The sequence below is a fragment of the Danio rerio genome, chromosome 9 (genome assembly GCF_052040795.2).
Source record: "Danio rerio strain M-AB ecotype USA chromosome 9, GRCz13ab, whole genome shotgun sequence".
Lineage (NCBI taxonomy): Eukaryota > Metazoa > Chordata > Actinopteri > Cypriniformes > Danionidae > Danio > Danio rerio.
In genome coordinates this window covers 52990492-53003207 of record NC_141029.1, presented here as the reverse complement: position 1 = coordinate 53003207, position 12716 = coordinate 52990492, and the positions used below count along the sequence as shown (strand labels likewise).

General features: G+C 42.8%; 2 protein-coding genes across 9 annotated transcripts in view; one reads left to right on the top strand and one right to left on the bottom strand.

The window, feature by feature from the left end:
- The window catches only part of ifih1 (interferon induced with helicase C domain 1), a 751550-nt gene that overhangs the window by 339007 nt on the left and 399827 nt on the right, over positions 1 to 12716 (bottom strand). The window lies entirely within an intron of this gene.
- The window catches only part of LOC147835437 (uncharacterized), a 152947-nt gene that overhangs the window by 27561 nt on the left and 112670 nt on the right, over positions 1 to 12716 (top strand). For 7 of the 8 annotated variants that reach the window (XM_087268629.1, XM_087268627.1, XM_087268634.1 and 4 more), the window contains 4 exons: positions 4977 to 5218; positions 7178 to 7267; positions 9943 to 10137; positions 10885 to 10962. In XM_087268629.1, coding sequence (XP_087124755.1) covers positions 10123 to 10137; positions 10885 to 10962 — 93 coding nt within the window. In that variant the 5' untranslated portion in view covers positions 4977 to 5218; positions 7178 to 7267; positions 9943 to 10122. The remainder of the gene's footprint in view (positions 1 to 4976; positions 5219 to 7177; positions 7268 to 9942; positions 10138 to 10884; positions 10963 to 12716) is intronic. The other variant, XM_087268635.1, reaches the window with a different exon arrangement.

Genomic DNA, 12716 nt, shown 5'->3' with positions numbered 1-12716 from the left:
AGGGTGTTTTCACACCTCTACTTTGGAAAAAGTCAGAAAAGTGGGGGTGTCCAGCTCTGTTTAGGGGGGAGTGTCGGAGGAACTAAAGTGGGAGGGTGTGGGAGTGTCTATTTGGGCATGCGCGAGTTTCAGTCAAAATACACAGGAGAAAGGGATGGTGTTTAACCTACATGGACATCTGTAGTCGAATTTTTTGCCAAATTATTAAATGTTGGACTTTAACTGCAGTTTGGCTCTTTCATTCAGGGAATTCATTCATGCCCCTCGCGACAAACGAGATATTTGATTCGAGGATCTGCTCTGAGCGTGTATTTTTCATGCAATGTTTGATAGCGCACGGCGAATGACAGAAAAAAAACTCCGCATTTCCCGGAAACTTAGATGCACACGGCAGGTAGCGTCCGAAAGCCGCGTGTGTTATTCCGGTCACAAAATGCGGTGCTAACATGTTTGCACTCAATGCAATGGTTAACTTAATTCGATACGAACAAACTGAATATACAAAGAGCACTGGTCGCTCACTTACCAAATCTGTAGAGACAGGACAATCACCAGCAACTAGAGCCGCGTCTTTATGAAGAGAAGACTACATCCGGAATCCGGATTTCAGCGTTTGCAGATGAGAACAGCTCTCAGGTTAACAATAATCCCCCTTAGACGCGTAAATTATTGTTGTCGAGCGTCGCGTACACTGTCACACGTGATCCAGATGAGCTCTCACAGAGAGAAAATGAAAACGAAACTTAATGGCAGCAAACTGTAAAAGCAACACTTCACGCTTGTTTTGCCAACACAACGTGGCGTCTCTGTGGTGTAAAGACGGTGACACTAATGAATATTAATGAAGTTGCTCAATAGAGCGTGCTGATTGGTTTGAACCAAGCCTTACTCATGCATTAATGCAACACACTGTAAGACGTAATAAGACTCACTCTGGCACAGACGTCCAGTCTGCACGCTGGAATACACGCTATTATGTCATGACCGTGACGCAGCTTCAAAAATTCGTTTCAAACAGGAAGTACGAATTTGCTTGAAATAACGCAAAAACAACCAATTTACACTTTTTAGTGAAATATAGGTGTCCTAATAGTGTTTTTAGCAGTGTGGGACACATATACGACTGTCAACAGCTCAAAAAATGTGTTTTGGTGTTTCGTAACCCTTTAAAGAAGAATTTAATTCAATTTATTTGAATACTAGTATCAAATACTAGTGGACAAATTCAAAAGCTGCCTTTTTTTCCGACATTGTGTTGTAAATCCAGGTAAAATGTCTTCTTGAAAAGAACTAATGTATAGCATGACTTGTTTTTGGCATTGGGAAACTGACTGGCTGTTTGAGGTTTGCATTTGGTGAATTTTATGTGAGCTGCAAATAGGCCCCGCCCTCAAGCCAGCATACTGCCAATCAGAGAAGAGATGTAATTGAAGATGTAAAAGTAAATTTTATTGAAGATTACTTGCACACGTGAATTCAAAAACAAAATGTGTGCATATAAATAATTGAAAATAAGCACTGCAAATAATTGCTATTATTTTGTTCATTAGGATTTCATGATGCTTTCAAACAATTGATTTGTAAATAGTACACAACCTTGATGCACACCTGCCATTTAATCTGCTTTCAGACGCACACACACACACTGATCTCCTCTGTCTCTCCCTCAGTCTCTGCAGTAGGTTGATTAATGTTAGCTGGCTGTGCTCATGAACTTTCAGCGCTTCCAAAGTGCTAATAACAGTGCTGTGTGTGTGCGCATGTGTGTGCGCGCGCATACACTGCCCTGCTCCAGTCCAGAGCCAGTCACTGAATTGATTTGCTCATTTATTTAAGGCAATATGAGCAAATTTGTCCAATAAGGCAGAGGGAACAGACCTTTTTCTGTTTGTGCTGGATCCACACGCCATAATTACTGTTTCACTGGCCGAGATGGACTCCAGGAATCCGTCCGGCAGAGAATATTATGCCTATCAAATGGCTCTGAAGGAACATTGAGCTTGATTTACAGCAGAGCCGGCTGACCATGACTATATATATATATTCATTCATTTTCTTTTCGGCTTAGTCCCTTTATTAATCTGGATTCGCCACAGTGGAATGAACCGCCAACTTATCCAGCATATGTTTTATGCTGCAGATGACCTTCCAGCCGCAACCCACCACTGGGAAACACCCATACACTCCCATTCACATACATACACTACGGACAATTTAGCTTACCCAATTCACCTATAGCGCATGTCTTTGGACTTTTGGAGGCAATTTGAAATTTCCATAGCTTCTAGAGGAGGACACACACCAGAAGTGCCCCTTAGCGACAAGCCGCATTACGCCATGCAGCAACATGCATTTTAGAATTCTTAACATGGGGTTCTATCAGTGTACACACACTGGAGCAGCAAGTCGGCCAGCGCCCAGCCATGTCTTAGGACACTGTTCATATTTCTGCCGCGCCACAGAGCGCCATCTCCATACTTTCATTTTAAATAACACGCAAATGTGCGTGTCTGGCGTGTGATACCTTCAACTGTCATGTACGAGCTGTCGCGGCGCTGAGTGGTGCATTCGGTGTGCGACGCACTTAAGAATCCAGAAAGCTCCACATATTAGCACATATGTTTCCATCCACCTATTATTGTTCGCATAAAAAAATAGATTGATGGAAACATCAAGATGCGCATCAGTTTTGAAAAGTATAAAACATATGCACATAACTGAGCAGGATAAACTTTTTATTTCAACCCGGGCTCATTGTGGAAACGTAGCCCCGCGAACGTTTCTGCGGACCGCGATTTACGTCCCGGGAGGTACGTATTTGAGCGTTTTTTGTTTTTGCGGATCAGGCTGCTGTGCGCGCTTTTTCGCGTCTCGGGCGCCTCTCGTGAGCACGCGCCGTTCTCGCGCGAAAAGCCGCGCAACTCGGCCGCCCTCCTCTTTGTCCTCCTTCCCTAAACCCGAGCGACGGTTCGCAAAAGCCGTCCAGAAAAAAAAAAAAGCAAAAGCCCTCGTCTTCGATTTCGACCGCGTTTTCGGATCCCGTCGCTTTCTCGCCCTTATTTTTCGGATTCCGTTTTTCGTCTTACCTGATTTCCGGAACCTGCTGTTCCCCGGAGTCGATCCCGGTCGTCGTCCACCGCGGCCGGCTCCTCCTCCTCCTCCGGGGCCTCCGCTCCGCCGACGCAACGCTGTGAGCTAAGCGGACAAACTGATTGCATCGGGAAAGCCCTCCACTCGGAGGCGAGCCGTCGGCCGGCGAGCGCGAAGAGGAGGGGCGGAGCGGCGCCACACCGCCCTGCAGCGTTCGCTCGAAAAAAAATAAACCCGGCCTTTACGTACCTCCGGCCACGTAAATCGCGCTCTCCAGAAACGTCCGCAGGGCTACGTTTCCAGAATGAGCTCGGGTTGTTTTATTTGGTGAGAAAAGATTCACATAAACTACGTTGGAAACACTTTTACCGAACCAATTCCAGTATGTGCAAATAAAAACCATGTGATTTTGTTGTACGAGATCATGTGATGATAAAAAATGCTTGTGAATTGACAAACCAGCAGGCTGAGTACATTGTAAAACATCTGATATGTTGTTTTGGTCATTCTAAAATGCCCTAACCATTTCAGTATTAATGTTATTATATTATTTATTACCTTCAGAACTGGCAATAGTGCATGTGCTCCGTGTCTCATGCCTTTAAACACCACCATACATTTATTGCGTGTTAGCATACTGTCTTCTGAGGCGCAAGTCATTCATTAAATAAGGAAAATATATAAGTAGCTTATCCTAACGCAGCAAATTCTGCAAATATTATTATCTGCAAATAATACTGTTGATATTTGGCGCCAATTAATCAGGAAGTGACGATTTTGTTCTTTTTGACTTGTTGGATGGAAACGCTGCTTTATTCACACATCTTTGTATATTTACTATACTCCATCAGCTGTTTTCATTTCTGTCAGCTTTGAGTTTTTAACTCTTTGGCTTCATCTTGTGACTGAATATTGCGCAGGTTAGTGTATACTCCATCAGCTGTTTTTGTTTCTGTCAGCAAGAATAAAGCCCTTTAATCTTTTACAACTTCACTTTGGGCTGCAGATAAACCTGTCATGGTTCATTTTGTGCGATAACAACCTCATGAGCTTTATCCTTATTGAATATATTGAGCTTTATCCTTATAACTTATTGAATTACTGAATATGAACATATGTCACACCAGGATCAGATTCTACAGCAAAAACCCAAGGATATGGAAAAAAATGCATAGAAATATTATCTGTAGTTATTATGTGATGATTTCTCTAGCATATGCTCTTTGATGTTTGTTGCGTTTGTTGATTTTCTCGCACACCGGCATACAGTAAATGCAGGCTGCACAGCGGTGTATGTTTTCTAATAGCAGACTGTGAAAAGATGTTCAGGACAAATGAAGATGTCGCAAAGGGTTGACCCACTGTGTGGTCTGCGGTGACTTTATACAGAAAGCCACAAATAAATGGATTTCATATACAGCCCGGCGATGAAAGAACTTCATTTCACCTGTCAGGTGTTTGATTTCCGTGCTGGAGAATCGGGGTTTGTGCTGGAGGAATTTCATTGCTGGCTTTCAGAGCAGCTTTGGTTTAATCCAGATGCTTTTGTATTGCATTTTTCTTATCACAAGATTTATAGAATTTTGCAGTAAAATTGCATTGCCATGTCACATTATTATTATGATGATTACTTATTGATGTTTTTTATTTTCTTTCAGTTTTTATTAGTAAGAATTCATTAAATTGTTAAGACTTTTATAATGTTAAAAATTATTTTCGATTTATAAACTGTAATTACTCTTCATTTGAATTTCCTATTTATCAAATAATCCTAAAAAAAAAGTTTCAACAAAAGGGTTTTCCTGTTTCCTTGATAACAATAAGAAATATATAAATATTTATATAAATAGTTCATTCATTCATTCCTTTTTAATCCCCCTCACCAGACACTTCCTCCAGCTCCTCCGGGGGATCCTGAGGTGTTCCCAGGCCAGAGAGACCTAATTCCTCCAGCATGTCCTGGGTCTTTTCCTAGGTCTCCTCCTGGTGGGACATGGCTGGAAAACCTCCCTAGGTAGGCATCCAGGAAGCATCCGAAACAGATGCCCCAGCCACCTCAGCTGACTTCTCTCGATGTGGAGGAACAGCAGCTCTACTCCGAGCCCCTCCGGGGTGACAGCTTTATTAGGTATACTTGTCCAACTGCTTATTAACGCAAATTTTTAATCAGCCAATCACATGGCAGCAACTCAATGTGTTTAGGTACGTAGACATAGTCAAGGCGATCTGCTGCAGTACAAACCGAGCATCAGAATGGGGAAAAAAGGTGATTTTAATGACTTTGAACGTGGCATGGTTGTTGGTGCCAGACGGGCTGGTCTGAGTATTTCAGAAACTGCTGATCTACTGGGATTTTAATGCACAGCCATCTCTAGGGTTTACAGAGAATGGTCTGAAAAAGAGAAAATATCCAGTGAGCGGCAGTTCTGTGTGCACAAATGCCACTTTTGGTCTATTAGTACCAATTGAACATCATTTCAACGCCACAGTTTACCTGAGTATTGTTGCTGACCATGTCCATCCCTTTATGACCACAGTGTACCCATCTTCTGACTTACTTCCAGCCAGAACCCACCATGTCATAAAGAACAAAACATCTTAGACTGGTTTCTTGAACATGACAATGAGTTTACTGTACTCAAGTGGCCTCCATAGTCACCAGCTCTAAATCTAATAGAGCACCCTTGGGATGGAATGGAAGATTCACATCATGGAAGTGCAGCCAACAAATCTGCGGCAATCGCATGATGCTATCATATCAATATGGACCAAAATCTCTGAGGAATATTTCCAGTAGCTTGTTGAATCTATGCCATGAAGGATAAAGGAAGTTTTGAAGGCAAAAGGGGGTCCAACCAGGTGCTAGTAAGATTCAATTCAATTCAGCTTTATTTGTATAGCGCTTTTACAATGTAGATTGTGTCAAAGCAGCTTCACATAAATGGTCATAGTAACTGGAACAGTGTAGTTCAGTTTTTAGTGTTTAAGTTCAGTTCAGTTTAGCTCAGTTCAGTGTGATTTGAAATCATTACTGAGAGTCCAAACACTAAAGAGCAAGTTCATCAATGCGTAGCTCTACCAATCCTGAACCATGCGAGGCAGTGGCGACAGCGGAGAGGGAAAAAAAAACTTCACCTGATAGGAGTGAAGAAAAAAAACCTTGAGAGAACCAGACTCAGTTGGGCACGACCATTTTAATTTCTCCGCTGGCCAAAAGTCTTGTACAGAGCTTTAGTCACCGTGGTGGAGGCTGGAAGATGGCCTCAACGAAGACTCGTCTGTCCCTGGAGCGTCGCTGGAATCAGACTCATGTTCTCTACTCCCCATGACTATCAGCGCAGCAGCAGCTCAGGAGATGGCCTGGTCCCGGATAGGGAAACCTTGGGATCATCTCGTCACTGGTCTTGGATCCAATCAGTGACTCTGCATAATCTGAGGACCTCGGGATGAGTATCCCCAGGTGAAAATACAGAATAAAGAAAATAATTAGCGTAGCTGCTGTTTATAGTGTATATAAGCAAGATGCAGAAGCCTGTGTGGAACCCGCTAGGTGATGCATTGAGTGTATGCTTTACTAAACAGATAGGTCTTTAATCTAGTTTTGAACTGGTAGAGTGTGTCTGAGCCTCGGACGTTATCAGAAAGGCTATTCCAGAGTGTAGGAGCCATTAAAGAGAAGGCTCGACCTCCTTTACTCGATTTTGCTATTCTAGGTACTAACAGAAGCCCTGAGTTTTGAGATCTTAAAGAGCGAGTTGATGTACCCAATAAAGTGGCGGTGAGTGTACAGTATGTATTAAGAATAAATGCATATGAAAGTAAGTAATGTATGCAGATTATTAACATGCAAATATTTATTTTTAGAGAGAAAGAGAAAGAAAACTGCAATATTTTATGTTGACAGATATCTGTAAATGATTTGTTAATGCTATTAGAATTTAGGCGAACGTGTAAATAAAACTTATTTCTTTAAGGAAATAAGTCTTTAATTGCATTACACAGTTGCTCCTAAAATACCAAGTAACCCAGGTTTATTTTGCAATGTGATTTTTTTTGTGAGATTTACTCATGTGTGTATTTTCATCAGTTCCTACAGAGAAATAAAGAGAGAAGTGATATGAAGAAGAACTGACAAGAGACAAAAACCTGCCTTCATCCTCCTCCAGCTGAAGTGAAGGTAAACTTGATTCCTGGTGGCAGAACAAACGATCTAATAAAAACATCTGTCTGAGCCGATAAAAGACGCCTTTCAGGAGTGTTCGCAAAGTTTCCAGAACAATTCCAGCCAGTTTTGAGCAGGAAACACTCGTGCCAATTAATGCAGTTTCTGGATGCTGGTCTGTCCACAATCCCCATTACTGCTGTTTTTTTTGGACACAGAGGCCCAAACCTCTCGTTAAGGGCAGAAGTGAACAGACCACAAATGACACGTGTCCAGCGCCGGCAATTAGCAAAGGTGCCGACGTTTGGATTGTGCAGACGGGACATTGGGCCATTACAATGCAAGGGCCGGAGCAGACCATGTTTGTTAACCTGAAGGTCAAACCTGCCTCACTCCGGCTAGTAAAAGACATGGTTTATAACTCAAATCAGCACCATGGATAGAGCTTTCACTTGCAGAAACACAAAGTGAGAGAAAGTGTAGAGAGTTAACTTTGGGCCACCAAGCGTAACCTGACTGATTCTGCCGACTGAATGAATTGCAGCCTTTTTGACAAAAGTTACAGTGTAATGCATGTAAACATATGCCAGATGCTTATTTTGCCAGTGGTATTGCTCTGTTAAGTCATCACTTAATTGCATTCACACAATTTAAAGGCATAACATTTGTGTGTGTGCATGTTATTATGTAATAATAACTGCTTATTAGACTTCCCTGGTATTTGGTACAACACAATGGAGCTATTATGCAATAGATAACACAGGCTCATTGTGAATACGTAGCCCCATAAACATTTCTGGAGATTGCTAATTATGTAGCCAGAGGTACATATGGCTACATTTTACCTTTAAAACGCATGTAACAGGGTGGTATGACGCTGCTGATGGCTTCTGTTTCTTTTCGCGCTACCTGCTGACCCCTTACCTCCATGTGGATGGCTTTTCCACTGTTACCAGGATGCCCAGTTGCTCGCCAAGTATGTCGGAGGATTTGAGATGCAGAGTGGAGTCAATGGCGATGATGGAGTTCATGTCTGGCGAAGAAAGGTTTTAGAAAGCTGGAAAAACAAAAACATAAAGGCAAAAAGGAAAAAAAATAGAATAAACAAGTAAATAACAGGCTAAGAACATGGTAAGATTTGAAAATGTGGTAAAAATCAGGCAGCAGCGAGGACATTTCTTTTTTCTGGATTGCTTTTGACAACACTATCGGTTGTTTTAGGGAAGGGTGGGCACTGTTTAATCGGTGCTTTTGAAAACACTATCGGTTGGGTTTAGGGAAGGGTGTGGGTAGGGGTATTGGTTGGTCAGTCGACAGCAGCCTTTGGTGGATTTACGCAAGAAAAGCCGGCACCAATGGCTTATGCAAGAAAAAGAGACCTGAAGAAGCGTACACAGCAGCCTTTGGTGAATTTGCGCAAAGAAAAACTGCAAAAAAAAAAACGTAGCTCCTGGGACCTATTTCTTGCTCTCCAGAAGTGTATCAAGGGGTACATATCCGGTTGTCAATCTACATTGTAAGACAAAATCCAGCAGAGACCGCTGTGGACTGACTGACTGAGTGACCGATTGACATATTCTCAAAAGCACCGATTGACCAGCGCCCACCCTTTTCCCTAAACCCAACCAATAGTGTTTTCAAAAGCACCGATTGACCAGCGCCCAACCCCATCCATAAACCCAACCAATAGGGTTTTCAAAAGCTGGTAACAGTGGAAAAGTCGTTAACATGGAGGTAGTGTAAAAAGAAACAGCTGTCGGCAACATCATACTGCCTCATAGCGTTAGTTTTAAAGACGTAATGCAGCCATACAAACCTCTGCCTACAAAATTCCAACCCAGGCTCATTCTGAAAACGTAGTCCTGTGGACGTTTCTGGAGACCGCAAAATACATCCGGGGAGGTACGTATTTTTGCAGTTTTTGTTTCGCCACTGTGTGAGCTTTTTCGCATCTCAAACACTTCTCACGAGTGTCGTTCACACCTGCGCTGTTCTGTTCGCGTGAACCCACCAGAGGCCGCTGTTGACTTATTGAATGATTGACTGGGCGACCGGCCAATTGACCGATCCACCCTCCTCCTTTCCTAAACCCAACCAACTTTACAGAGTGACCCGCCCACCCATTTACTTCCCTTAACCCAGACGACAGTTTACAAAGCCATCCAGAAAAAGAAAACCCCTCGTCTCATTTTTACGTAGTTGGATTTTACCACATTCTCATCCTGTTGTTCACTTGTTCATTATACTTTTTGGATTTTGTTTGTGTCTTACCTGATTTCTGGAACCGCTCTTGCCCGGACTTGAACCCAGTCGTTTTGGTCAACTACTCTCTGCGTCTCAAGTCCACCAATGTACACGGCGAGCTAACTGGACAAACTGGTTAAGGCGGGAAAGCCCTCCACACGGAGGTAAGCGGTCAGCCAGTAAGCACTAAAAGGAACTGGTCATATCGCCCTGTAGCTTTTGCTTAAAAAAAAAAAATGAAATGCAGCCATACGTACCTCCAGCTACATAATTCACGGTCTCCAGAAACGTCCGCGGGACTACGATTTCAGAATGAGCCTGTGTTGCATAATTCACACTCTCTTTTGGAAATATTTAAAAAAGAAACAAAATTCACAGGGGGGCTAATAATTCTGACTTCAATTGTTCACAGTGTAAGCGAGTGTGTGTTTCCCTCTTTAACTCAGGCAGTGATGAATCTCTGGACATGCTGGGGATGATGATGACGCTCAGCACTGCTGTGGCCTTCATTTGTCTGTGTGAACGTGTGAACATCCCGGGGCAGCTGTTTTTCTGTCTGTGAAGACTATCAGCCGCCTTTTACCTTCTGCTTATCTACTGCTGAGGGAAGAAATGCTCATTTGCAGATGATTTCAGGAGAGGTAATGAACGACTTTAGTCCTGTAATCTCTCTCTCTCTCTCTCTCTCTCTCTCGCAGTTCAGTTCAATTCAGATGTGTTTTATTAGCATGACTTGTCAACTATTATCAAAGCATAACATAAACAATGAATAAAAAGCGTAGTGATTTTATAACACATAAATACATACAGTTAAAGCCAAAAGGATTCACCCTCCTTTGTTTTAAATTTCCTGTAACACGAGCACGCGAATCTGTTTGCTTGCATGTCAATTTCCTCTGTTCGTGCACAAAACTTCTTTTACACCCTCAAATATACTTGACTTGAAGTGCGATTACTAGGAATATTTATGAATTTCTCCAATAGACCTACAGAGTGTCATTAATACATCCTGAAGTAAAGTAAAACAGCTATAAACTCCAGCAAGATAAAGTGATTGTATACAGAACAATATATTTTTATCTATAAATAAAGTATAGTTATGGAAACTGTGTTCTGAAAGCTGAAAGCTACGTTTTATTTGCTGGCCTAAAGCATCAAGCACCTGAGGTAGACCTGAACCGAAAGTGGGGGGTGTCATGACCCTTTAAACCTACTCATATCACCCAACCCTACCCCAACCCCACCTTAAGAGCACCAGAAGTGTTTTGCAATACATTATGAACACAGTAAGTACGTGAACGTGCATGTGACAGGGAGTCAGCTATAAACATGAGTGATGTCATGTTTATAACGGGTAATAACAACCCAGGCTCATTCCGAAAATGTAGGACCGGAGAAAGAGGAGGAGCCGGCCGCAGCGACGACGACCGGGTTCGAGTATGTGGAAGAGCGGTTTCAGAAATCAGGTAAGATGAAAAACAGAATCCAAAAAATAAAAGCGAACAAGTTCGCAATGGGGCGAGAATGCGGCAAAAAACGAAAACGCGGTCAAAATCGCACGAGGGCTTTTGCTTTTTTATTAATATATTTCTGGACGGCTTTTGTAAATCGTTGCTTGGGACAGATGGTCACTTGACAGTGGCCTCCAGCAGCTTTTCGCGCGAGAACAGCGCAGATGCGAATGGCGCGCACTCCTAAAAGGCGTTCGAGACGCGGAAAAGTGCGCACAGCGGCCTCGCGCGGATTTATGAAAACAAAAACTGCACAAATACGTACCTCCCGGGACGTATTTTGCGGCCTCCAGAAACGTTCGCGGGGCTAAGTTTTCACAATGAGCCTGGGTTGGGTAATAATATGCATTTTGGTCAATCAGATCACATGTAAACAAGAAACACATTTATGTTTAAATCTAGCATTTAAATAGGGTTACGGTCTTTTGTCCACTTTTGTCCAAAGACTGAACATGCTGTGAACCTTCATCCACCAGCGGACACCTTCATTGGACTTTACAGCGTTATATGTTTAATCCTTTAAGGTGACCTGCTTACTGAATGACTAAGGAATGGCAGAGGGTTGCTGAAGAACTACTGAGAGATTTCAGCTGCTGTCTGGGCTTTCACTGCCTTTCTACATCTCCCTTTCTTCATTAGTCCAATACTTTTTCCCTGTGTCATTTTGTTTTATTAAATATAACTTCATTTTTAAACTAATTAGATTTGTTTCCTTTGCATATATGGATTTCTTTGGTTGTTACCAACATCTAGTGAAAAGTCAACGGCACCTTTAGAAATATGTTTTCTGAGAAAAATGGTGACGTGTTCAGTACTTATTTTCCCACATATTAGTTATGGACACTTAACATAAAGTGGGACTGATTACTTCACTACAAAATGGCTCATCCCCATCCCAAACTATGAACTGAACAGCGAGACACTGAAGCATCACATGCATTCTGCAGGCCTCGCAAAAGACCGTGTGGCTTTTTAACCGAGAAGTAGGACTTTAAAACATTCTCCATTCGCAGCTGCCACCGTAAAATCTGGCAGAGCGTGGACTCTGGCAGCGTTCCCAACATTCACCGACAGCACGCTGCCATGCGGTGACGCGCCGGTTTGTTTCACAGCCGCCTAATCAATTGGAAGGAGGCCCTTTAGAGCGGAGGCTGGCACACCAATACATTCCCCCATTGTGTCGTCTGAGGCCAACACAAATAACACGCGTCACTCGCTGTCTTCAAACGCCAGGGACATTAAACAAATTGTACATTATTGTGCGAGGGCAGCAGGCTTTGTGTTTGTCATCTACAGTAGAGTGTGTGTGTGTGTCCATGCTAAAACGCTGCCAGGTGGGAACCCCATTGTGTTTGGCTGACAAGTGGTGTTAATGAAATCACAGACGCCTGTCCGGCACAAATAACAGGAAAAACGGCAGAGAGCGAGACGCAGTGTGTTGACGCTGATACTAATTTACTGCACATGCACACACAGAGAGAGAGAGAGACAGAAAGAGAGGAAGAAAACTAACCAGAAAAATGATTACAAACCATCTGAACCATCTTATTTCACTTTATTTCATTCATTAATTTTCTTGTCAGCTTAGTCCCTTTATTAATCCGGGGTCGCCACAGCGGAATGAACCGCCAACTTATCCAGCAAGTTTTTACACAGCGAATGCTCTTCCAGCCGCAATCCATCTCTGGGAAACATCCACACACACACAC